The sequence below is a fragment of the Bos mutus genome, chromosome 7 (assembly GCF_027580195.1).
Source record: "Bos mutus isolate GX-2022 chromosome 7, NWIPB_WYAK_1.1, whole genome shotgun sequence".
In the NCBI taxonomy this organism is placed as follows: Eukaryota; Metazoa; Chordata; class Mammalia; order Artiodactyla; family Bovidae; genus Bos; species Bos mutus.
In genome coordinates, this window is record NC_091623.1 from 19,030,538 (window position 1) to 19,052,839 (window position 22,302).

Sequence of the window (22,302 nt, forward strand, 5' to 3'; positions counted from 1 at the left end):
CCGGATGCCAAGATCTTCGCTTTCTGAATGTTGAGCTTTAAGCCAACTTTTTCACTCTCCTCTTTCACTTTCATCAAGAGGCTAATTTAGTTCCTCTTCACTTTCTGCCATTAAGGGTAGTGTAACAACAAATATATTAAAGACAATTTTGGAACATAAAATTGCATAGTACTATGAACAAGGGTTCAGGGTTATATAAATTCAAAAAATTGTACAGAAAAGTTTCAGAGTAGATGATTAAAATGAAACCAAGGAAGGGAATTCCAGGTTAAATGACAAATGGGAACAGAGTAACCATGGGACCACTAAGAACTTAGTTCAACCAAAGCAGACATCAATATGTTACAAAGAACTGTGAGAAATCAGATGAAGAAGAATTTTAGATTGTTAAAAATCTTTAAAATCAAGAGGATGCATTGATCTGAGGTATTTGCAAATATAGCACTGTAAGGCTTTTAAACAATCAAGGGTAGGAGAATAAAATAATTCAAGTAACATAGAAGGAAAATTAGACATAACAATATATTGAGCAACCCTAAGACTAATAAGGTAGAAACAGTTGAAACTAGGAAGGAAAGAACAAAATTAAAAAGTATGTTAGTAGGAAACCAATCAACTTTGAGTATGACGAAACATGAAAAAGGAAAACAACTACAGAATAAAACAGGAATGTTTCAAAGGGTATTTACAAAAATATTTTAGTTTTGGTGACTGGTAGAACCCTGGAGTCACTGACAGGAAAGGTGCAGACTGAAGGAAACTCAAGGAAGTGGATTGACAAGCTTCCCATAGGCCTCCCACTGAGGCTGTGCCCTCAGCCATTCAGAACACACACAAAACATGTCTCTCTGGCACAATCGATCTACATCAGACAGACTGGCAATAATCAGGTTTTTAAGAGTTCTAACAATTAATATACAGTGAAACATAAGTTACCAAGTGGATCAGATGTTCAAGTTCACTAACTGCGCCATTCCATTACTGTCTTAATGATACACTGGAAGTCAAATAACAGGCAGGCTGCTTGGGAAGGAGTGATTGAGAGCAAAAGGCAGCACTGAGGGACACTTCACTCAGGCAGGGATAAAGTCTGATGAACACACAACAGTCGTCTAGAGCATAAGATACTCTCAACCCTAAACAGTTCTGGGTAAGTTATGTTCAATTCTGATTCTTAAAGCATGTTTTTCTAGACTTTCAAATGACAAAACTACTTTCCAATCCTACTTCTTTAGACAAAACCCTATCTAAAAATTTGTCTTTATCTTTTGACATGTGAATATGATTGATTTGGCCACAATCTAGTCTAGCTTAAGTCTTGCAAACAATCCATATTTAAGTTCAAGGTGAGAGGACAACTTCTTCCATCACATGTTGATCTTATCAAACTCTTAAAATGTTAACCACCCTTCACTGCCACCTACAAATAATATGTGATAAGTGATATGGTAGAGGTCAGTGCCCAGTATTATATGGATGCATTCCAACAAAGGGGGTGAATAAATCTACATGGGAGGTAGGAAAGACTTGTTCACAGAGGTGACATCTAAACTAATGTAACAAGGTTATAGTAGTATCCACTGTCAGAAAGAAAAGAAATACAAGTTCAGATACATCTATCTGTACCAAAGCTAGCAGAGGTGATGGAATTCCAGCTGAGCTATTTCAAATCCTAAAACATGATGCTGTTAAAGTGTTGCACTCAATATGCCAGCAAATTTGAAAAAATTAGCAGTGGCCACAAGCCTGGAAAAGGTCAGTTTTCATTTCAATCTCAAAGAAGGGCAATGCCAAAGAATGTTCAAACGACCACACAATTGCACTCATTTCCCATGCAAGCAAAGTAATACTCAAAATCCTCTAAGCTAGACTTGAACAGTGTGGGAACTGAAAACTTCCAGATGTTCAAGCTGGATTTAGAAAAGACAGAGAAACCAGAGATCAAATTGCCAACATCTGCTGGATCATAGAAAAAGCAAAGAGAATCCCAGAAGAACATCTACTTCTGCTTCATTGACTACATTAAAGCCTATGATTGTGTGGATCACAACAAACTGTGGAAAATTCTTTCAGAGATGGAATACAAGACTACTTTACCTGCCTCCTGAGAAGCCTGTATGCAGGTCAAGAAACAACAGTTAAAACCAGATATGGAACAACGGACAGGTTCCAAATTGGGAAAGGAGTATGTCAAGGTTGTATATTGTCACTCTGCTTATTTAACTTATATGCAGAGTACATGATGCAAAATGCCAGGCTGGATGAAGCACAAGCTGGAATCAAGATTGCCAGGAGAAAGATCAATAACCTCAGATATGCAGGTGATACCCTTATGGCAAGAAGAGAAAAGGAATTAAAGAGCCTCTTGATGAAAGTGAAAGAGGAGAGCGAAAAAGTTGGCTTAAAACTCAACATTCAAAAAACAAAGATCATGGCATCCGGTCCCATCACTCCATGGTAAACAGGTAGGGAAACAATGGAAACAGTGAAAGACTTTATTTTTTAGGCTCCAAAATCACTGCAGATGGTGACTGCAGCCATGAAATTAAAAGATGCTTGCTCTTGGAAGAAAAGCAATGACAAACTTAGACAGTGTATTAAAAAGTAGAGACATTACTTGCTGACAAAGGTCCGTCTAGTCAAAGCTATGGTTTTTCCAGTAGTCATGTATGGATATGAGAGTTGGATCATAAGGAAGGCTGAGTGCCGACGAACTGATGCTTTTGAACTGTGGTGCTGGAGGAGACTTTTGAGAGTTCCTTGGACTGCAAGAAGACCAAACCAGTCAATCCTATAGGAAATCAATCCTGAATATTCATTGGAAGGACTGACGCTGAAGCTGAAGTTCCAATACTCTGGCACCTAATGTGAAGAGCCAACTCATTGGAAAAGACCCTGATGCTAAGAAAGATTGAAGGCAGGAGGAGAAGGGGACAACCAAGGACGAGATGTTTGGACGGCATCACAGACTCGATGGACATGAATTTGAGCAAGCTCCGAGAGATAATGAAGGACAGGGGAAGCCTGGTGTGCTGCAGTCTGTGGGGTCTCAAAGAGTTGGACATGACTGAGTGACTAAACAACAACAACAAATTTGTACCAAGAATGTACATGGCATGAGCTGAGCTACACATGGCTAGATTGTGGTATGGGCTGCACACAATGGATTCTCCTGTAGGTACTTAGAAGTCCCAGATCCTGAGCCTGGAAGCAACTAAATCTAATATATTTTGGAAGAATAAATCTGCTACTACCATGGAAAAGTAAAGAGGTGAGTAAAAGTAACTGGAGGCAAAGAGCTAAATTACAAATCCACTGAAACAGTCCAACAAACATCATGAAAGCCTAAACTAAAACAACTTCAAAAACAAGAGCAAAATTAACATTTTTAGAGGGGGAAAAAAAGGAAATAGGCATGAGATTAATAATCATCTCTGCAAGCAGGTAAAGATTACACTTAAGTGGTTACATAAGGATAAAATGCAAATAATGGGCATAATTATTCTTTGGAGAAATTAAGCAATAAGAGGAGAATCTGACAGTTACTAGAATGGCTCACATATAAATATAAATATATAAATATATATATATACACATATATATATATATATATATGTAGTGGGGAAATATACATGCATAAGGCAAGAGGGAAGGAACCAATATAAGGGGACTGCTAATATACATGCATAAGGCAAGAGGGAAGGAACCAATATAAGGGGACTGCTAAATATTCTAATCAAGAGTTAACTGTGAATACTGTTTAAGAATCAGAAATAGATGAGACCAAAGGCCTAAGCTGAAAGTAAAACTTCATGAGACCTTGTTTTACCTAATAGAAGCACACAAAAAAGTAAAGAGATGTATTAAATTTAAAAACCAAGGTCTTTAGAGTTTACATAACTTGGGGGAGGGGGTGGAAACCAGGTCAAGAATTCCTGATGCCCTGCTTTCCACTGGATATAGTCATTTTGGAAAACTCACTATATATCATTTCAAAGTCCTTAGATCGTTCCCTAAAAACCATGATGGGATGGGGAGCTGATCTATAAAACAAAAGAAGGGAGGGAATTTTGTGAGAAATTCAAAAGTCGTGAGAATTTTGACAGAAATGTAATGGGAGAATTGAATGAATAATTGCCAAACAACTTTGTCTAAAAGATGAAGCTTTAGGTACAACATCAGAGAAATAAAAGATCTGGAGTTAAAGGTTAAATCTGCAGGATAATTAGGTAGCTGGTCAAAAGAGCCAAAGAAAATCACCAAAGTGGACAAAATTTGAGAGATCTTGAAAAATGACCACACCAAGGTCAGGATCTTGGCAATGTGACTGCGGGGAAGGTTCAGAGACTTTATAAAGTGGCTGAAGAATCTGAATAAAGTCACCTATTGATATTTAATACAGATTTATTGATTGAATCATATGAAATCAGATACTCAACTGTTTTGACCTACAAAACAGCAATTTCATATAGTTCAAACTGTTACTACAAACAGAATTATATATACATAATATATAGGTAAAGGTAAAATGACAGAAAGGGAGTTGAAAACCACAGTTATCAACAACTGTGATTTGGACTCAACACGGGTTTTCAAATTTAAACATTTACAGAGTAAGTTCAGTTTGCAAAACATCAATGTTTTGTGCCACAAAATATCTTTTAAATTTCCTTAAAGTAAAAAAGTAGAAGCAGAAATTTTTGTCTCCCAATTCAGAATAAGATGTCTAATGTACTTTAAAACTAAGGTCAAAACCCACAAACCAATAAAATGCCTAGGTAAATATCACCCTAAATATCTTAGTGAGAACCACATAGTAGAATGCATGAATTTCACATAACTATATTCAACAACAGCAGCTCCAGACTTTCTGCTAAAGGTGATGATATAAAGCCATTTTTCAGAATTTGATTAAACTTAGAAAAAAACTTCAGATATTTCCCCAAGATATAAACTGATAAGGCAAAGTGGAAGATCAACAACAAAGAGAGGGCAAGGATAAAAATACTTTTTCACAAGAACAGAGGACACTCTAATTAAACATAATTTAGAAAACATCTTAATGTATTAGAGTTGAAATTAATAGTTGTTTATCTTAAAAGATCATTTTCCAGTTATAGTAGGTTGAATAAATTATGCAATATTTCATATAAAGTAATGCCATATAGTCATTAAAATGTTGATGAAAAATGAAGTATTTTTAAAGATGTTAACAACTTTATCTCTAGCCAAAGAAGGCATAAATGTTTTATTATAATACTGATAAGTAACAAACAAAAGGTTCAATAGAAGAAGACATCCCTAAATTCTGCTAACTCTTCCATAACCGTAAGAATATTTTCTGACAATATAAACAATATCCTTATAATCTATATTCAAAAGAGCTATTAGTCAAAACTAATAAATTTACATTCGACATTTACAAATCATCTTGCTTATTCAAACTAATTATTTCTCATTCCTCACATTCATTTTCTCCATAAAACCTTCCTTGCTACAAAAAAACATACGCGTAATTCCAAAACAGCCTTTATCGTGCTCAGCTGTCCCCTTCTAACAGTCTCTCCCCTTCTAGAACTACATTTATCTCATTTTCACTTCTTCAGCCCCAAACTCCAATCCTAGGAAAGAAAGTAGAATATTTACTTTTTAGATGAAATAAGAGGATAAAGCATAATTTGCCCACAGTTCTTCACTACATTCATATGTTCCTATACGTGCCAAATACTGAACTTTATTTTCAATAAAGAAGAAAATTATTTAAGATTGAAAGATATCATGTTTTCTGCATACCTCAGAGTAAGATTTGTAGCAAGTTTTACAAGATAATCCTCTCAATTTAATGCAATATGTGTTGCAAATACTTCCTTTCAAACTTTTGTAAATACACTAATAAAGCTTTATTAAACAAATTTAAAATAAAAATTTCATCTTATCTCTAAGTTTTAAGCAGAAAAAACAGTCAAGAAAACTTAAAACATCTTTAATGTTAACTGTTAGAAAATGGTTTCATTGTGAATATTTTAATATGTTGAGTAATAAAACATCACAATCAAGATAGTTCTGTCACTAAGTGGTGATAGCACAGCAACAAGACAAACCTTCTCTGGGACTCATTCCTTATCTACAAAAAGACAAGTTGGCAAATGATCTGCAAAATACTGAAAGAGCTTACTGATGATGACTGCAATTACTTCAATTAAATAAACAACAGATTGTTTGCAGTTACATACTTACCATTACTAAGTCACCATCAAACCCTGTGGTAGGCAGTCATTCCCAATGGGAAAAAATAACTATTCTTTCCTCATTAAGAATTAAATGAGCTACTATTTGTAAGAGCGCTGAAAGGAAATCAGAGCTCCATCCAAGTTAATGTAAAGAAGTACACCTAGCCCACTGCCCAACATTCTTATCTCAACAAGTGGTTTGCAGTATTTCTCTTACGAGACTTGTGAATGTCAAAAGTTCAGTCTCTCTCTTTTTTTTTAAATTTATCTCAGCTATGCGGTCAATTCTCTTTTATTAAATGTTTTCTTTATGACCTGAAAACATTTTTAGGAACTATGATGATCTTAACAACTTCTGATGGGAATGACTGAGAAACTATCAAAATCAAAAATGAGTGTTAGTTCAAATAAAAAAATAGTTTTAAAGAACAAATATCACAGTTAAACTTACTACATATACTACAACAAATTTTAACCAAAGCTTTCTTTTCTGTCCCTCCTGACTGAAAATTTATTTCTTTGACATTTAATTCTAATTGCAGCTATTCTAGATTCCTTTCAACTTCCTTTCTGTCTTAAAAATTGGATTAGGGAAAGATTAGTATATTCAACATGAAACAACTGACCTATCCAAACAACGAAACTGTCTGGGAATAAATGATACAGTGAGGCTTCACTGTCTTAATGTTAATTAAGAAAATAGGGAACAGAGCAGGAAGGCAGCAGGCACGAACTTAAATGGAAGTAAAATTCTACTAATGAATTAGCTATTAATAAAAGCAAAACTTTTGAGGAAAAAAAGGCATGGCTTCTCTTTTAAACAAGCCTGTAACCAGAAGCAAATGATTGTAATCATGGAACACTTACATACATATGCCCATAAACCATAAAGAACTAGAACTGTTTTCTAGTCAGTCATTTATACTCACCATAAAAATAGCCAAAATCTTCCGAAATGAGAAAAATACTTAAAAATACTTAACAAACACTCAAGTTAATGAAGTTCTGGTTGAGCAGAATCCTCACTATGACTTTTCCTTTTAGGAAAAGAAAGCAGGAAACTCCAGCACTGCTTTTTCTAAGCAGATCACTGCATGAAGGCAAACAGAGGCAATCAACAGGTCAAAGATAACAACAATCAGCAAACCACTGTGTAAAGGGCAGACATTAAAAACTATACATAAAAATAAGCAATTCAAGACTGCTATTTCAAAGGGTTGTATTACTTATCAAAAAGATTAAAAGTATTAAGGTTATTTAAAAAGGAAAAACAGCCATAGCCTTTGAAGTGCCTTATCTGTGACATTAACTGATGGCAGTCTATAATCATATATTTATACTATGGAGCTTATTGAACTTTCTTCTTCATAAGTAATTTCTATTGTTGGAGAAAAGTCTCCCAAGGCCCCTAAGTATTTCCATGTCATCCCTTCACAATCCAAACCTCCTTACTCCCAAGAACTTATTGCAAAGATTGATCACTATCATCAAGGACTTCCATTTTTTCCCCTAAAGAATCTTTGTAATAAATAGCTAGCTAGCTAACTAGTTTATGGTTAGTCCGGAGTTACATGGGGAGGTGACTTCTGCAAATTCTACTAGCAATAAAAACGTTTACTAGAGCGTGCTGAACGTCTGGGAAGGAAGGCAAGATACTCTACAAGACTACGTTCTCCTCTGCAACTCCAGGGGGAAACCCAGTTCTAGGTGTAAGCAGCAGGTAATCCAAGTGAAAAGAAAAGGAGCAAGCCAGTCCTGAGAGCCCTCAGGAAAAGTGGGCTGTGACACACGAGATACACCTGGAAGAAACACTGCAGGCTTACACTGAAGAAATCCCAATTCACCAAAGGTCCTTATCCCCAGTTCTCTAATTGTTCCTCACTTTATCAGTGTTACTGGAAGTTCATCCCCAGGCCTAAGGGAAATTCATGCTCTAGTGTGAAGGAGTGCCAGTTAAGGTAAAAGGAATATGAAGGAATCCTCATTGTGACTTACTACAGCAGAGTCAGATGTATTTAGCATCTGAGTTAGAAATGCCAATCATTACAGCTTTCATGACAGTAATAATTAATTTCTCTCATACCATGAGATGTGATACTGGATAGTAAATAGGTTAGAAGGATTTTCTAGAAATATAATTACTAATTATAGTATTACTTCTATAGGAGAATGTTTTTGAAATTCAATCCTTTCATTAAGCTAAAATTTATCAAAGGTAAACAGTAAAATTGGCACAACAGTACAGTGGTCAAATAGCCTGATTTAGAAGTCAAATTTCACCACCGCTGGATATACAATTTTGGGTGAGCTACTCTAATCTCACTGTGCCTCCATTTCTGTATCTGTAAAACAGAGGTTAAAAAAAAAAAGTAGGTAAAATATAGAGATTAAAAAAAATAGTAGGAGCCCAAGAGTGATTACTTCATAAGTGTTTAGTTAAGTAGAGCAGATAAATATTAACTCTAAATAAATGTAGCTACTACTGCTATTAAGGAAAAGTACTTAAAATTCACTTTCTTATCCACCCAACATACTTCTGCTGCTGCTAAGTCGCTTCAGTCGTGTCCGACTCTGTGCGACCCCAATAGACAGAAGCCCACCAGGCTCCTCCGTTCCTGGGATTCTCCAGGCAAGAACACTGGAGTGGGTTGCCATTTCCTTCTCCAATGCATAAAAGTGAAAAGTGAAAGTGAAGTCGCTCAGTCCTGTCCAACTCTTAGCGACCCCATGGACTTCGGCCCACCAGGGTCCTCCATCCATGGGATTTTCCAGGCAAGAGTACTGGAGTGGGGTGCCATTGCCTTCTTCAAACATACTTCTACTTACACTTAAAGACCAAGACTAATCAATCCTTTGTTAAATCCTTCTTAAACTCCATACAAATTGAATATTCCCTCCTTGATCCCCTCAATGTACATTCAACTAAAAGTACATCAATAATATTCACAAATCCACATATTGAGAGTCACAGACCTTGAAACAAACTATAGAGGTCATTTAGTTCTGGTTCAAGTAGACTTTCAATGCCATACACTTATTGTACTCTTCCCAAAGTCACTTTTAAAGATATGAATGTTTGAGCAGTTGGTTTTAACACAACTTTTAAAAAATAAATAAAACACTATAATCAGCTATCAAGACTCTGAACTTCAATACTGAAGTATCAAAAGCTGAAATTATTTCAGGTTTTTCTAAATCTTTTGTTTATGGTCAAAACACAAAATATATTTAATCTAACAACAGAATTACTAAGTCTATTTAATGTAAGTAAAAGATACTCTGTAAGCTCAGAATACTTATGAGTGAACAAGTTGTATTCTCTCAAGATCTGTAATAACGTAAAAGACTAAAAGTATGTGGCATAAAAAACGCAATCTATTAAGTAAAATGTAGTATCACCTACTAACGTAAGATATTTAAAAACACATTTCTATCATTTTTCTGTTCACTATATGGAAAGGTAATCATACATGACTTTACTGAAAGATTCACACTATAGTTAAAGACACTATGAACTTTGTACCTAATACTACAACACTTCTTTGGGTGCAATCATAAACAGATTTTCAAAGACAGCAGGTATATTGAACTCAAAGGTGTCCCAGTGCCACCTTCTCACTGTGCTTTCCCTGAAGGCCCTATCTAAAATCACCACCCCGATCATTCCCTTAACTCTGTTCTATCTTTTCTTATTGTATTTACCACGGCTAACGAACATTATATCTCAACTGATTATCATCAGACTCTCAATATAACCTAAGATCCATAAAGACAAGAAAGTCTCTGTTTTATAAAGTTATGTCTCTGTTGCCAGGAACAGCATGTGACATACAGATACTGCTTAACAGACAATGAAGGAATGATTAAACAAATACTTTTGAGGTAAGAGCATGAATTTTAAGTGTTTGGTGAAACAAAAGGGACAATCATTTCAGTTAAAACCAAGAGAATGTTCATTTTACCGGGACTTTAGAAATTTTCTTTTCCTGTAACTCAAGAGTAGGTAGTATACAAAGAGTAGCAGCGAAATTTACAAATCAGGTTTATTTCTTCAAAGTTCCTCTAGCTATAGTTTTTCCAGTAGTCATGCATGGATGTGAGAGTTGGACCACAAAGAAGGCTGAGCACTGAAGAATTGATGCTTTTGAACTGTAGTGCTGGAGAAGACTTTTGAGAGTTCCTTGGACTGCAAGATCAAACCAGTCAATCTTAAAGGAAATCAGTCCTGAATAATCATTGGAAGGACTGATGCTGAAACTGAAACTCCAATACTTTGGCCACCTGAAGCGAAGACCTAACTCATTAGAAGAGACCCTGATGCTGGGAAAGATTGAAGGCAGGAGGAGAAGGGGACGACAGTGGACGAGATGGTTGGATGGCATCACCGACTTGAAGGATATGAGTTTGAGCAAGCTTGGGAGAGGACGAAAGACAGGAAAGCCTGGTGTGCTGCAGTCCATGGGGTTGCAAAGAGTCAGACATGACTGAGTGAGTAAACAAGAACAGGGCAAGTTGGTGTTCAAAAACCATAACAGGAAAATAATAAATTCTCTCTTAAAAAACGAACACTTTAGAATATGTTCTGAGTTTCTAAAATCAACTATATTTGCTTTAAGTTTTTATCCCAGAGCAAACAAATTATCTAAAAAGTGGACAGAGACCAAAGCATAAATCAGTCTCAAGAATCAACCTTCAACCAACTAAATGCTAATCAAGAGAACAGTATCTACTATTATTTGAACTAAGCCTCTTTTGGAAAGGAGTGAAGTGGAGGAAAAGGCGGAGAATTGAGAAGAGACCCAAATCTCTGCCACCATGTGGCAAACTGATGAAACCTGACCAGAAACCACCCTTCAAATTGCACATTCTGAGCCATAAAACATTTAACAAATGTAAAAGGATAGAAATCATACAATGTCTGCTCCAATAAGAGAAAATAACTAGAAAATCTCAAAACACAACAGAGCCCCAACAACACATTTCTAGGTAACACATGAATCAAAGAAGAAATCAAGAGAAAATATATGAACTAAATGAAAATGAAAATACAACTTATCAAATTTTATGGGATGCAGCAAAAGCTGTGCTTAAAGGGAAATTTATAGCACTGAATACATGTATTAGAAGGGATTTTAAATCACTTAAGGCATCACCTTATGAAGCAAGAAAAAGGGCAAATTAGATCCAAAGTACGCAAAAGAAAAGAAATAGTATGAATTATCTTCAATGGAACTGAAAAGAAGAAATCAACAGAGAAAAATCAATGAAACCAAAAGTTGGTTCTTTGAAAAGATCTATAAAATCAGTAAATTTCTAGCCCTATCAAGTAAGGAAAAAACAGAGGACATAAATTATTAATATCAGAAATGACAGGGGGGATATCACTATAGATCCAAAGATATTTAAAAGGATAATAAAGAAGCACTATGAACAAGTTTATGCTCACAAATTTTATAACCTAGATGAAATGAACCAATTTCTGAAAGATACAATTTGTCCAAACTTATACAAGAAATAGACAATGTGAACAGGCCTATATCTACTAAGAAACTAAATCAATAATAACCTTCCTAAACAAAAAGCATCAGGCCCAGTAGGGTACACTGCTGCTTTTATCAAACATTTAAGGAAGAAATTATACCAAGTCTCTACGATCTCTTTCATCAGAGGATAGAAGCAGAGAGAACACTTCCTAACTCATTCTAAGAGCAGTACCCCAATACCAAAATCAAGCAAAGGATTACAAGGAAAAACAAAAAGCTACAGACCAATATCTCTCATGAACATAGATGCAAAAACCCTAAACAAAATACCAAGAAATCAAAATCCACAATGTATGAGAAGAATTATACACTGCAACAAAGTGGAATTTATTCCAAGTATTTGAGGCTAGTTCAACAATCCAAAACCCATTAAAGTAATCTAACACATCAAACAAACCACACGTATGATTATCACTCATCACAAAAACCTCAATATCCCTATCAAAGTTTCTAATGGCTGCATTAGAGTTCCTTCAAAGTGCTTTCAGGACCACAAGTTTGAGACTTAATTGTAAAACTCATTAAAAATTAAATTATGAGACTCCACTCCCTCAATAAGGCAGCCCAGATAAGCATTTTTATCAAGCATCACAGGTGAATCCTATGTGAACTTAAATTGAGAATTAGTGTCCTAATTATTAAGAATTAGTGTCCTTACTCCTTGGAAGGAAAGTTATGACCAACCTAGACAGCATATTAAAAAGCAGAGACATTACTTTGCCAACAAAGGTCTGTCTAGTCAAGGCTATGGTTTTTCTGGTAGTCATGTATGGATGTGAGAGTTGGACTATAAAGAAAGCTGAGCACAAAAGAATTGACGCTTTTGAACTGTAGTGTTGGAGAAGACTCTTGAGAGTCCCTTGGACAGCAAGGAGATTCAACCAGTCCATCCTAAAGGAGAATAGTCCTGGCTGTTCATTGGAAGGACTGATGTTGAAGCTGAAACTCCAATACTTTGGGCACCTGATGTGAAGAGCTGACTCATTGGAAAAGACCCTGATGCTGGGAAAGATTGAGGGCAGGAGGAGGAGACGACAGAGGATGAGATGGTTGGATGGCATCACTGACTCAATGGACATGAGTTTGGGTAAACTCTGGGAGTTGGTGATAGATAGGGAGAAGGCCGGAGAAGGTAATGGCACCCCACTCCAGTGTTCTTGCCTGGAGAATCCCATGGACGGTGGACGGAGGAGCCTGGTGGGCTGCAGTCCATGGGGTCGCTAAGAGTCAGACACGTCTGAGCGACTTCACTTTCACTTCTCACTTTCATGCACTGGAGAAGGAAATGGCAACCCACTCCAGTGTTCTTCTTGCCTGGAGAATCCCAGGGACGGGGGAGCCTGGTGGGCTGCCATCTATGGCATCGAACAGAGTCGGACACGACTGAATCGACTTAGCAGCAGCAGCAGCAAGGAGGCCTGGAGTGCTATGGTTCATGGAGTCACAAAGAGTCAGACACGACTGAGTAACTGAACTGAACTGAATGTCCTAATTTAACTTTTCAAAACTCAGTTGAAGCCACCTATTATGTGTGTCCATCCCCCCATCAGAATTTCTTTCCCCTGTGTTAGTCATGTATTTGTAACTTTTAAAACATTATCTCTTCCCAACAGCCTTCTCCATTTCCCAAAAAGAAAACTCTCATTAACTCCAATTAAGGCAGAGATTCACAACTTTTTTTTTTAACAACCAACATACTGAGCAGAATCCCAGCAGTAAAGTTACAACAGGATGCTACATACATAAAATAAGCCATGAGGATTCCTACAATTCTAGGAGTTTGATCTACTTTTCCCCCACAATCAACCTAAATGGTGTAAAAATCTATTTAATTAAAGTTGGTCTGTAATATTCAAAAAGTATAGTAAAAACATAGCTTCATTCCTTTAGTAAATTTTCTATGGACTCTTCACCATTATGCAAACCAAGAACTTCCAGATACCCAAGCTGGGTTTAGAAAAGGAAGAGGAACCAGAGATCAAATTCCAACATTCACTGGATCACAGAGAAAGCTAGAGAATTTCAGAAAAACATCTACCTCTGTTTTATCGACCACGCCAAAGCCATTGACTGCGTGGATCATAAAGAACTGTGGAAAGCTCTTAAAGAGATGGGAATACCAGACCATCTTACCTGTCTCCTGAGAAACCTGTATGCGGGTCAAGAAGCAAGTCAGAACGCTATATAGAACAACTGACTGGTTCAAGACTGATAAAGGAGTACGATGGGGCTGTCTGCTGTCAGCTGCTTGGTTAATCTATACGCTGATGGCACCCCACTCCAGTACTCTTGCCTGGAAAATCCCATGGACAGAGGAGCCTGGTGGGCTGCAGTCCATGGGGTCGCTAAGAGTCGGACGCGACTGAGCGACTTCACTTTCACTTTTCACTTTCCTGCATTGGAGAAGGAAATGGCAACCCACTCCAGTACTCTTGCCTGGAGAATCCCAGGGACAGGGGAGCCTGGTGAGCTGCCGTCTATGGGATTGCACAGAGTCGGACATGACTGAAGCGACTTAGCAGCAGCAGCAGAACACATCATGATTAGTGAGTTACAAGCTGGAATTAAGATAGGCAGGAGAAACATCAACAACCTCAGATATATGGATGATACCACCCTAATGGCAGAAAGTGAACAGCAACTAAAGAGCCTCTTGATGAGGGTGAAGGAGAGTGAAAGAGCCAGCTTAAAACTAAACATTAAAAAAACTAAGATCATGGCATCTGGCCCCATTACTTCATGGCAAATAGAAGGGGAAAAGGTGGAAGCAATGACAGATTACAGGACTTCTCTGTAGCTCAGACAGTAAAGAATCTGCCCAGAATGCAGCAGACCGGGGTTCAATCTCTGGGTCGGGAAGATCCTCTGGAGAAGGGAATGGCAACCCACTTTAGCACTCTTGCCTGGAGAATCTCTTAGACAGAGGACCCTGGCAGGCCAGTCTATGGGGTTGCAAAGAGTTGGACATGGCTGAGAGACTAACACTACTTACTACTACACTACACACTACTCCTAGTGACAGATTTACTCTTCTTGGGCTCTAAAATCACTGCGGATGCTAACTGCGGCCATGCAGTCGGAAGATGTTTGCTTCTTGGCAAGAAAGCTGCAACAGGCCTATTCGCCTAGACAGTGTGTTGAAAAGCAGAGGCATTACTCTGCCAAAAAAGGTCCATACAGCCAAGGCTATGGTCTCCTAACGGTCAGGTTCAGTTGTGAGAGCTGGACTGTAAAGAAAGTGGAACACTGAAGAACTGATGCCTTCAAACTATGGTGTTGGAAAAAGGGTCCTGAGAGTCCCTTGGACAGAAAGGAGATCAAATCAGTCAATCTTAAGAGAGATCAACCTTGAATACTCATTGGAAGGACTGATGCTGAAGTTGAAACTCCAGTATTTTGGTCATTTCATGTGAATAGCTGACTGGAAAAGGCCCTGATGCTAAGACTGAGGGCAAGAGAAGAGGCTATCAGAGGATGAGACGGCTGGATGGCATCACCGATGCAATCAACATGAACTTGGGCAAACTTTGAGAGATGGTGAAGGACAGAGAGACCTAGTATGCTGCAGTCCATGGGGGTCACAAAGAGTTGGACATATGAGGCGAGTGAACAACAACAATTCATTTTCACAACATAAAAAAAAAATTACGAGTCAATACTCAGTATTTTTGATCTGGATCATGAGTTTATATTGATTAAAACAAAAAAATCAAGATGTAAAATAAAAAAGGCTCTGCTTTCCATTCTGTGATTTGGCCAAACATACTGACAAAAGATTCTAAGTACTACCTACTTGATATGTTAAAAAATGAAAAAGTGCCAAACTACTGCTACTTTAGGTAAATCACTGCCTCTTTCTAAACCTCAGATTTTTCCCTCTGTAAAATTGGGGGTTGGGGAGAGAGAGGAAGGTGGTTAGGCTAGTCATTATCTTTGGGTCATTCTAGTCCTTCTGTTCCTTATCTTTGTCTAATTTCACTGTACAAAGGGAAAAAAACTCTTAATAATTACAAATTATACTATTCACTGAGGTTTAAAGAATAAACACCCACTACTGCCTCAAGAGTCAAGAGGTTGGCTGATATAATTAGGAACCACATTATTTTGAAGTTCCTTTGTTTCACAATCCATTACATTTCTGTAAGTCATTCAAAAGTGAATTATCATACACAACTGAACAGTGTCAACATTTGACCCTGAAAAAAAATACGGCAAACTCCAAATTCCAAGGCAGAACGTCCTCCAGACGAGGATTTGAAGTAACTTGACAATTTTGAACCCGACCCCTGTGATACTGAAAAACAACAGAGGTTAAGAAATCCTTCCACCGCCACCTTTCTGGTAACAGCTTACTGCAAAGAACCAACAGTCTCCATAAGACTTAGGGAAGCAAGATGCAGGAATTGGCTGCCTGTGTGCTCCGTGGCATTTGAGTCTTTGCGGTTCCACGGACTAGAACCCACAGGGCTCCTCTATACATGTGATTTTCCAGGCAATACTGGAGTGGGTTGCCATTTCCTCCTCCAGGGGATCTTCCTGACCTAGGGATCCAACCTGCATTCCCTGCACTGCCAAGAAGATTCTTTTACCACTGAGCCACTTGGGAAGCCCTGTAACAAGGCCAGACATAGCACCTGCAAATTACCATTCTTTGCTTTAAAAATGACTAGCTGAACCGCTTGTCCCCATAGAGCAACTGGAGCAAGATATTACCCAAACTCTGAAACAGGATACACCTCCAACAGTTTTTCCTCAGAAGTCTGGTCTAGGGGGTAAAACTTTCTCTGATATACAGTCCAATCATACTACCCTTTCATCTCACTTCCCCACACTCAGTTCTTTCTAGCCTTGTTTCCTCCTCCTCATAAAAGAAAACCCCTTTTGCCTAATATTTGAGGCTCTTACAGATCTTATGGTCAGGGTACTCTCCCTACTCCAACAGTTCCCTCGCCCACGCCCCTGCAACATTCCTTTCCAATCAAGACCCTCCTTATTCAGTCCAGACCTTTTTTTATCTTTGAGACCTTTTCCAATTTCCCAAGGGCCAAGTCTGAAAGATAAACTGACTTGGCCGTTTCTTTAGTGACACGTGTTGATCCTTTATAAGAAGGGGAGGTATTGGGTCCACCCGGAAAGGCCAGGAGTATTTCTGAGATCTGAAGTTCTTGGCCACTGCCCTACAGCTGAGAGGAGGGAGGAGGTGATCAACCGGGCAAGGTCAACCCTGGGACCACCTGACCCCACGGCCGTCCACAGTGAACGGGGCCATGAATATTCTGACCACCTATTTCGAACTCCTGGACAGATCCAGCGGCTGGGCTGGGCTGACGTCGCTTCCTCGGGGGCCCCAGCGCCCCGGGGAAGGTGGTAAGGTCCTGCCCTACCGCTCATCTCATTGCTCCCGCCCGCTCCATCCTCAGCTGGCCACCCGGCCGGCTTCCCTGCACAGAACCTCCTGGCCCCGTCTTCCCCCGCACTGCTCTCACTCTAGCCCTCACAGGAGGACTCACCATGGCGCCAAGGAAAGATCGTGGACCCGACGCCCAGGAGTACACCGGGGTCGTCCTGGACCTCCCCTCCCAACCCTGCAGCCGGGAGCCACTCGACACCGCGAGGGAGAGAATCTTCCGGCTCGGCCGGAAGTTCTGCTCGGCGGGACAGGAAGTCCCTCCCCTCTGCCGAACGCCGGCGACCCCACGCCACGCAGATGTGAGGCGACGCAGGACGTCCTCTATTGCCACTTCCGTGGGTGCTAGGTTAGAGACCGGGGGCGGTGCTGACCTTGAGAGCACGGGGTTGGGGGAGGCGCAGGCGCAGCGCAGGTAGGTGGGTGGGCGGCGCGCTTGTGCGGCGCCTGCGAGGATCCGGAGGTAGATTGGGTGGTGTGGGCCCTAGTAGGTGATGGAGATACAGGTTCGTGGACACGGGGAGAGTCGACTCCAGACCCACCGGATTTCGCTCGGAAGAAAACCCCGGTTAAGCCGCGCTCTTGCTGAGACGACGTGGAAAGTGCCTTAGCTCAGCCACGCCCTTTCTTTCTCTTTCTACCTTCTCATTTTTCTGGCCGTCCCTTCTGGGAGACTCCGAATCCTTACAGACCCGTCTCTGCGTCGACTCTGCTCTCTGCTTTGTGGGTCCTCCATCTCTATCCTTCCTCAGGGCAGTGGAATTTGATCGTGAGACGTTTCTGCACTGTTCAGATACCAGCCGAAGTCAGAACTACATCTACCAAGAGCAGAGAAACTGGCAAGAGAATTCTGCCTATTTAATATATTCCAATATGGACGATTTCCTTTTAGATTAAAAAATATCCATCACCAAACTTTCGAATTCCATGTAATATTGTGTTCCCCCCTCCCCCAAAGACAACTTCCATATACCTTCAAAATGTTGTGTTGTTAAGTGTACCTGTCAACTCTCTCCTTTTGTTTGGTTAGTGACAGACTTACAGAGGAGTACTGTTAACCCAGAAATTCATCTCACCACTTAGGGGTCCTTGCTTAAGTCCTGACTGTATCTGCAGTTTCATCTATGGGATGTCTTTTTGCCTTAGGGTCTAGTTTTGTTGGAAAAGCTGGAATTGGAACAGGAATCTAGGAGGCTTCAGAAGAACTCAAAGTTGGGTTGGCAAGGGTAGTTAGAGACGTTAAGTTTCACCCTCTTACCAAAGTCCCTGAAGAACATGATACCCAACCTAAACATGGTCGAAAGATCCTGGGAATCTTGAGAGTTCTGAGCCATCTGAAAGAAACATGCACAGGGCAGTTGCTTTATATTAGTTTTCACTTTAAGTTTTATTTATTGGGGAATGTATAGTGTGACAAGATATAGAAATCCTAAGTACTAACATTGGAAACAGGTGGAGGTGGCTGGGAAATATTTTGTGAAACAGGTCCTATTGAGGATGAATCCAGAACTTCTCGGAGGGTTCCTCTTCTGCTGTTTGGGACAAGGTTGTAAACAGACAAGCCCCTGGGGATCTGCAGATGGTAACTGTGGGAGAGAGGAATTGGAGTCTGTCGACTGGGGTGTCTGTGGAAAGCAGCTGCTATCCTTAGGGAGGGAAAGGTGGAGAAGGGAAATGGCTATAAGTCTATCACTGACAACACATCCCATGAAGTCTTACTCTCATTTCTGACGCCGTGAGTTTTACTGTGCTAGACCTGGCAGCCTCGTTGAGGTTCACAAAGCATCACCTCCTATGTGGCAATAAGACTGAAATTATTAGGGTGGAATTTATTGCTGCCAGAATAAAACCAGGAAAGAAAATCACAGTCATTATTCATTATCTGCTAATCATTTTTAATAGATCATGTGACTCTATGTTCCTTATTTGGTGTAGAGCAAGTTGATAAATAACTCTTAGTTAATATCCTTGAATGTTCCTAATTCTCTTAGTGTGAAAAATCTGTTACAAGCAGTGTTTTTTTTTATAAGATTAAAAGGCATGCATGTTTTAAGGTTGCAACAGTTATAATGTTGTGTAAGGTTGCAAGCCTTGGAGAAGAGGAATTTACCTACTTCCGTTACTTAAAATAGATGAGTCTTTGACAGAGGAACAAAAAAGGGAAGGATGAAAGAGGAACAAAGATGTGGATGATGGAGATTAAGAAGAAATTTGGTCATTTCTGGCAAGGAAGTTAGGAGTCCAATCTTTGATAAAAAATCAAAGTTGCTCACTATTCAGGCTTTGTGATGAGTTGTCCTGAGTAAGGACTATTCTCCGATATTTAAGAACACCAACAAATAGTTATCTCCTCCTTCAACACCTCCACCTGTCTGGAACATTTCCAAACATTAAGACCTATCCTTTTTTCAAAGTCCAGCTCCATACTCTTTGCAAAATGTTTTCCAGATTAGCTCCTGTAAGAAATTTCTGCTGCTTTTTCTTTAATAAATGTAATGACTTACGCTTATGCAGTCAGTGCCTTTGTAATCTCCACACCTCCCCGCAACATATACTGTTTTCCTAATTAGAGATAAATGCCTGGGACCGTTTTGTGTTGCCCACCCTCTTCCCCTTGAGAAATACCATTTAAATGAATGTTGTAGACCAAAATCACTTCAGTTAAACTGCGCTTAAAATGATTTATGAACAAAAATGTTAGTTGTAGGAATACTAATCATGATTTTTTAAAAGTAGGAACAATCTTTAACAATTAAGAGATTGGTCAGTTCTGTCATATGCACTTAGTGGTGTATTATCTAGCTATTTTTTAAAAGCCATTAAGCTAGTCTTTCTAATGGAAAATGTGACCGGTGTGATTGCTTTGATGTGAAAAACTGAGTATAAAACAAAGAGTAAAAAAGGAAGTAACCAAAATATATAAATCATCATTACTGGAATAACCACTCTAAAACAACTATAAGAAGGTAATTTTTTTTAATTCAATTTTTTACTTAGGAGTGGATGAAAGGGGCCTCGCCCCCTCCCCCCATAAAAAACTTATGTTTTATAACATTCACCTATATTACTCTCACCTTTCTAATGTGGGAAAAACATACAAACAAACATGTTCTTCAGAAGTGTATTGCAACTTTTTAGTAGTTCAGTAGCCTTCCTTTGAAGCTTTTATTTACTTGTTATTATAGTTATATCTAAGACTATACTACATGTCTGACTTACTGGTGGAAAAACTCCTACAAATTTTACACATTACATAGCGTGTACTTTCAGGGGTCACTACCATACATAAATGGCATCTTGATATCATTTGGTACTTTTGGGATCAGGAAAGTCTTTAAACAGCCAGGGGCTTCCCTGGTGGCTCAGACGGTGAAGAATCCGCCTGCAATGCAGGAGACTTGAGGTTCGATTCCTGGGTCAGGAAGATTCCCTGGAGAAGTAAATGGCAACCCACTCCAGTACTCTTGCCTGGAAAATTCCATGGACAGAGGAGCCTGACAGGCTCTGGTTCATGGGGTCGCAGAGAGTCGGACACGACTGAGTGACTAACACTTTCACTCTTTGAACAGCCACCACCAAGACCAATAAAACTGTAAGAAAGGTTTAAAACCTAAACTGATTTTATTCATTCTTTAAATATTTATTGAGTATCTACTGTGTCCCAGTCACTGTTCTAGACTTGGGGAAACTGTGGTAAATAGAGCAGACATGTTCCCTACTACATTTTAGTGATAATAGACCATAAATAAACTATAAGATTGTGCTGCTGCTGCTAAGTCACTTCAGTTGTGTCCGACTCTGTGTGACCCCATAGATGGCAGCCCACCAGGCTCCCCCGTCCCTGGGATTCTCCAGGCAAGAACACTGGAGTGGGTTGCCATTTCCTTCTCCAATGCACAAAAGTGAAAGTGAAGTTGCTCAGTCGTGTCTGACTCTTAGCGACCCCATGGACGGCAGCCCACCAGGCTCCTCCATCCATGGGATTTTCCCGGCAAGAGTACTGGAGTGGGTGCCATTGCCTTCTCCAATAAGATCGTGCTAGGTAGGGAGTTAAAATGGGTGAATAATTTAGAATAGGTGACTAAAGAAAACCTCTAAAAGAGTGTTATTTAAACTTCTATTTGACAGGAGAATCCAGCTTTGCAGAAATTGGGGAAACAAATGCTTGCAGAGGGGACAAAAATGCAAAACCCAGAGGCATGAACTATCTTGGAATATCTTAGGGATCAAAAAAAGGCCTGCCTGGTTGAAGCATAGTGACTACAAGAAGAGTAAGTTTGCAGGTAGGAAAGAGCAAAGTTAAAAGCAATTGAAAGCAACCATAATTTAGATTTTATTCTAAGTGTTTTTACATTTTTACTTGCGTTATATGCACAAATTTATTTTTTAAATCTAATTTGATAATATTTTTGTAATTAAAGGGTTTAGTTGACTTATATGCAATACTATTAATATACATGGAATTAAATGTATCATTATTTGCTATTTGTCCCATCTCTCTTTTATTGAGTTTCTCCTTTTTTTGCCGCCTTTTAGATTATCTTTTGTTATTCCATTTCTTCCACACCATAAGCTTATGTATTATTTAGTAATTTATATGACACATCTTCCTAGACAATGTAAGGACTCAAGAACACATCATTTACTGCCTCACTGCATGTTATATACATTGTGTCTACTTAATATATATTTCCTTAAGGCATTATATGATTAATATGTGTTTATATTTACTCAAATATTTACTTTGTTGTACTTTATGACTCCTTGAGTTTCTAAGCTTCTATCTGGCATCTTATTTCTTCTTCCTGAAGAACAAGTTTTAGTATCTCCTTTGTACATGGGCTGGAAACAAATTCCGTTTTTGTATCCTGAAACTTATTTATTTTACCTCATTTTCAAATAACATTTTTGCTGAATTAGCAGCTACTGTATTTTATCATTTCAAAGATATATTCCATTGCTTTTGGCTTCCAAAAAATTTTTTTGAGAAATAATGTTGGTTTTATTTTTGCCCCTTTAATCTTTTTCCCTTTGGCTGTTTATAAGATGTCCATCTTAAAATTGAAGCAGTTTTATTACAATGTAACTAAACGTTTTTGTCGGAGAAGGCCATGGCACCCCA

At 38.8% G+C, this 22,302-nt stretch overlaps 1 protein-coding gene across 2 annotated transcripts in view; it reads right to left on the reverse strand.

Moving 5' to 3' along the window:
- The window catches only part of TMEM161B (transmembrane protein 161B), a 75,208-nt gene extending 57,766 nt beyond the window's left edge, over positions 1-17,442 (reverse strand). For both annotated transcript variants that reach the window (XM_005905816.3, XM_070373105.1), the window contains exon 1: positions 17,284-17,442. In XM_005905816.3, the coding sequence (XP_005905878.1) occupies positions 17,284-17,286 (3 nt within the window). In that variant the 5' untranslated portion in view covers positions 17,287-17,442. The remainder of the gene's footprint in view (positions 1-17,283) is intronic.
- Positions 17,443-22,302: the final 4,860 nt, after the last annotated feature.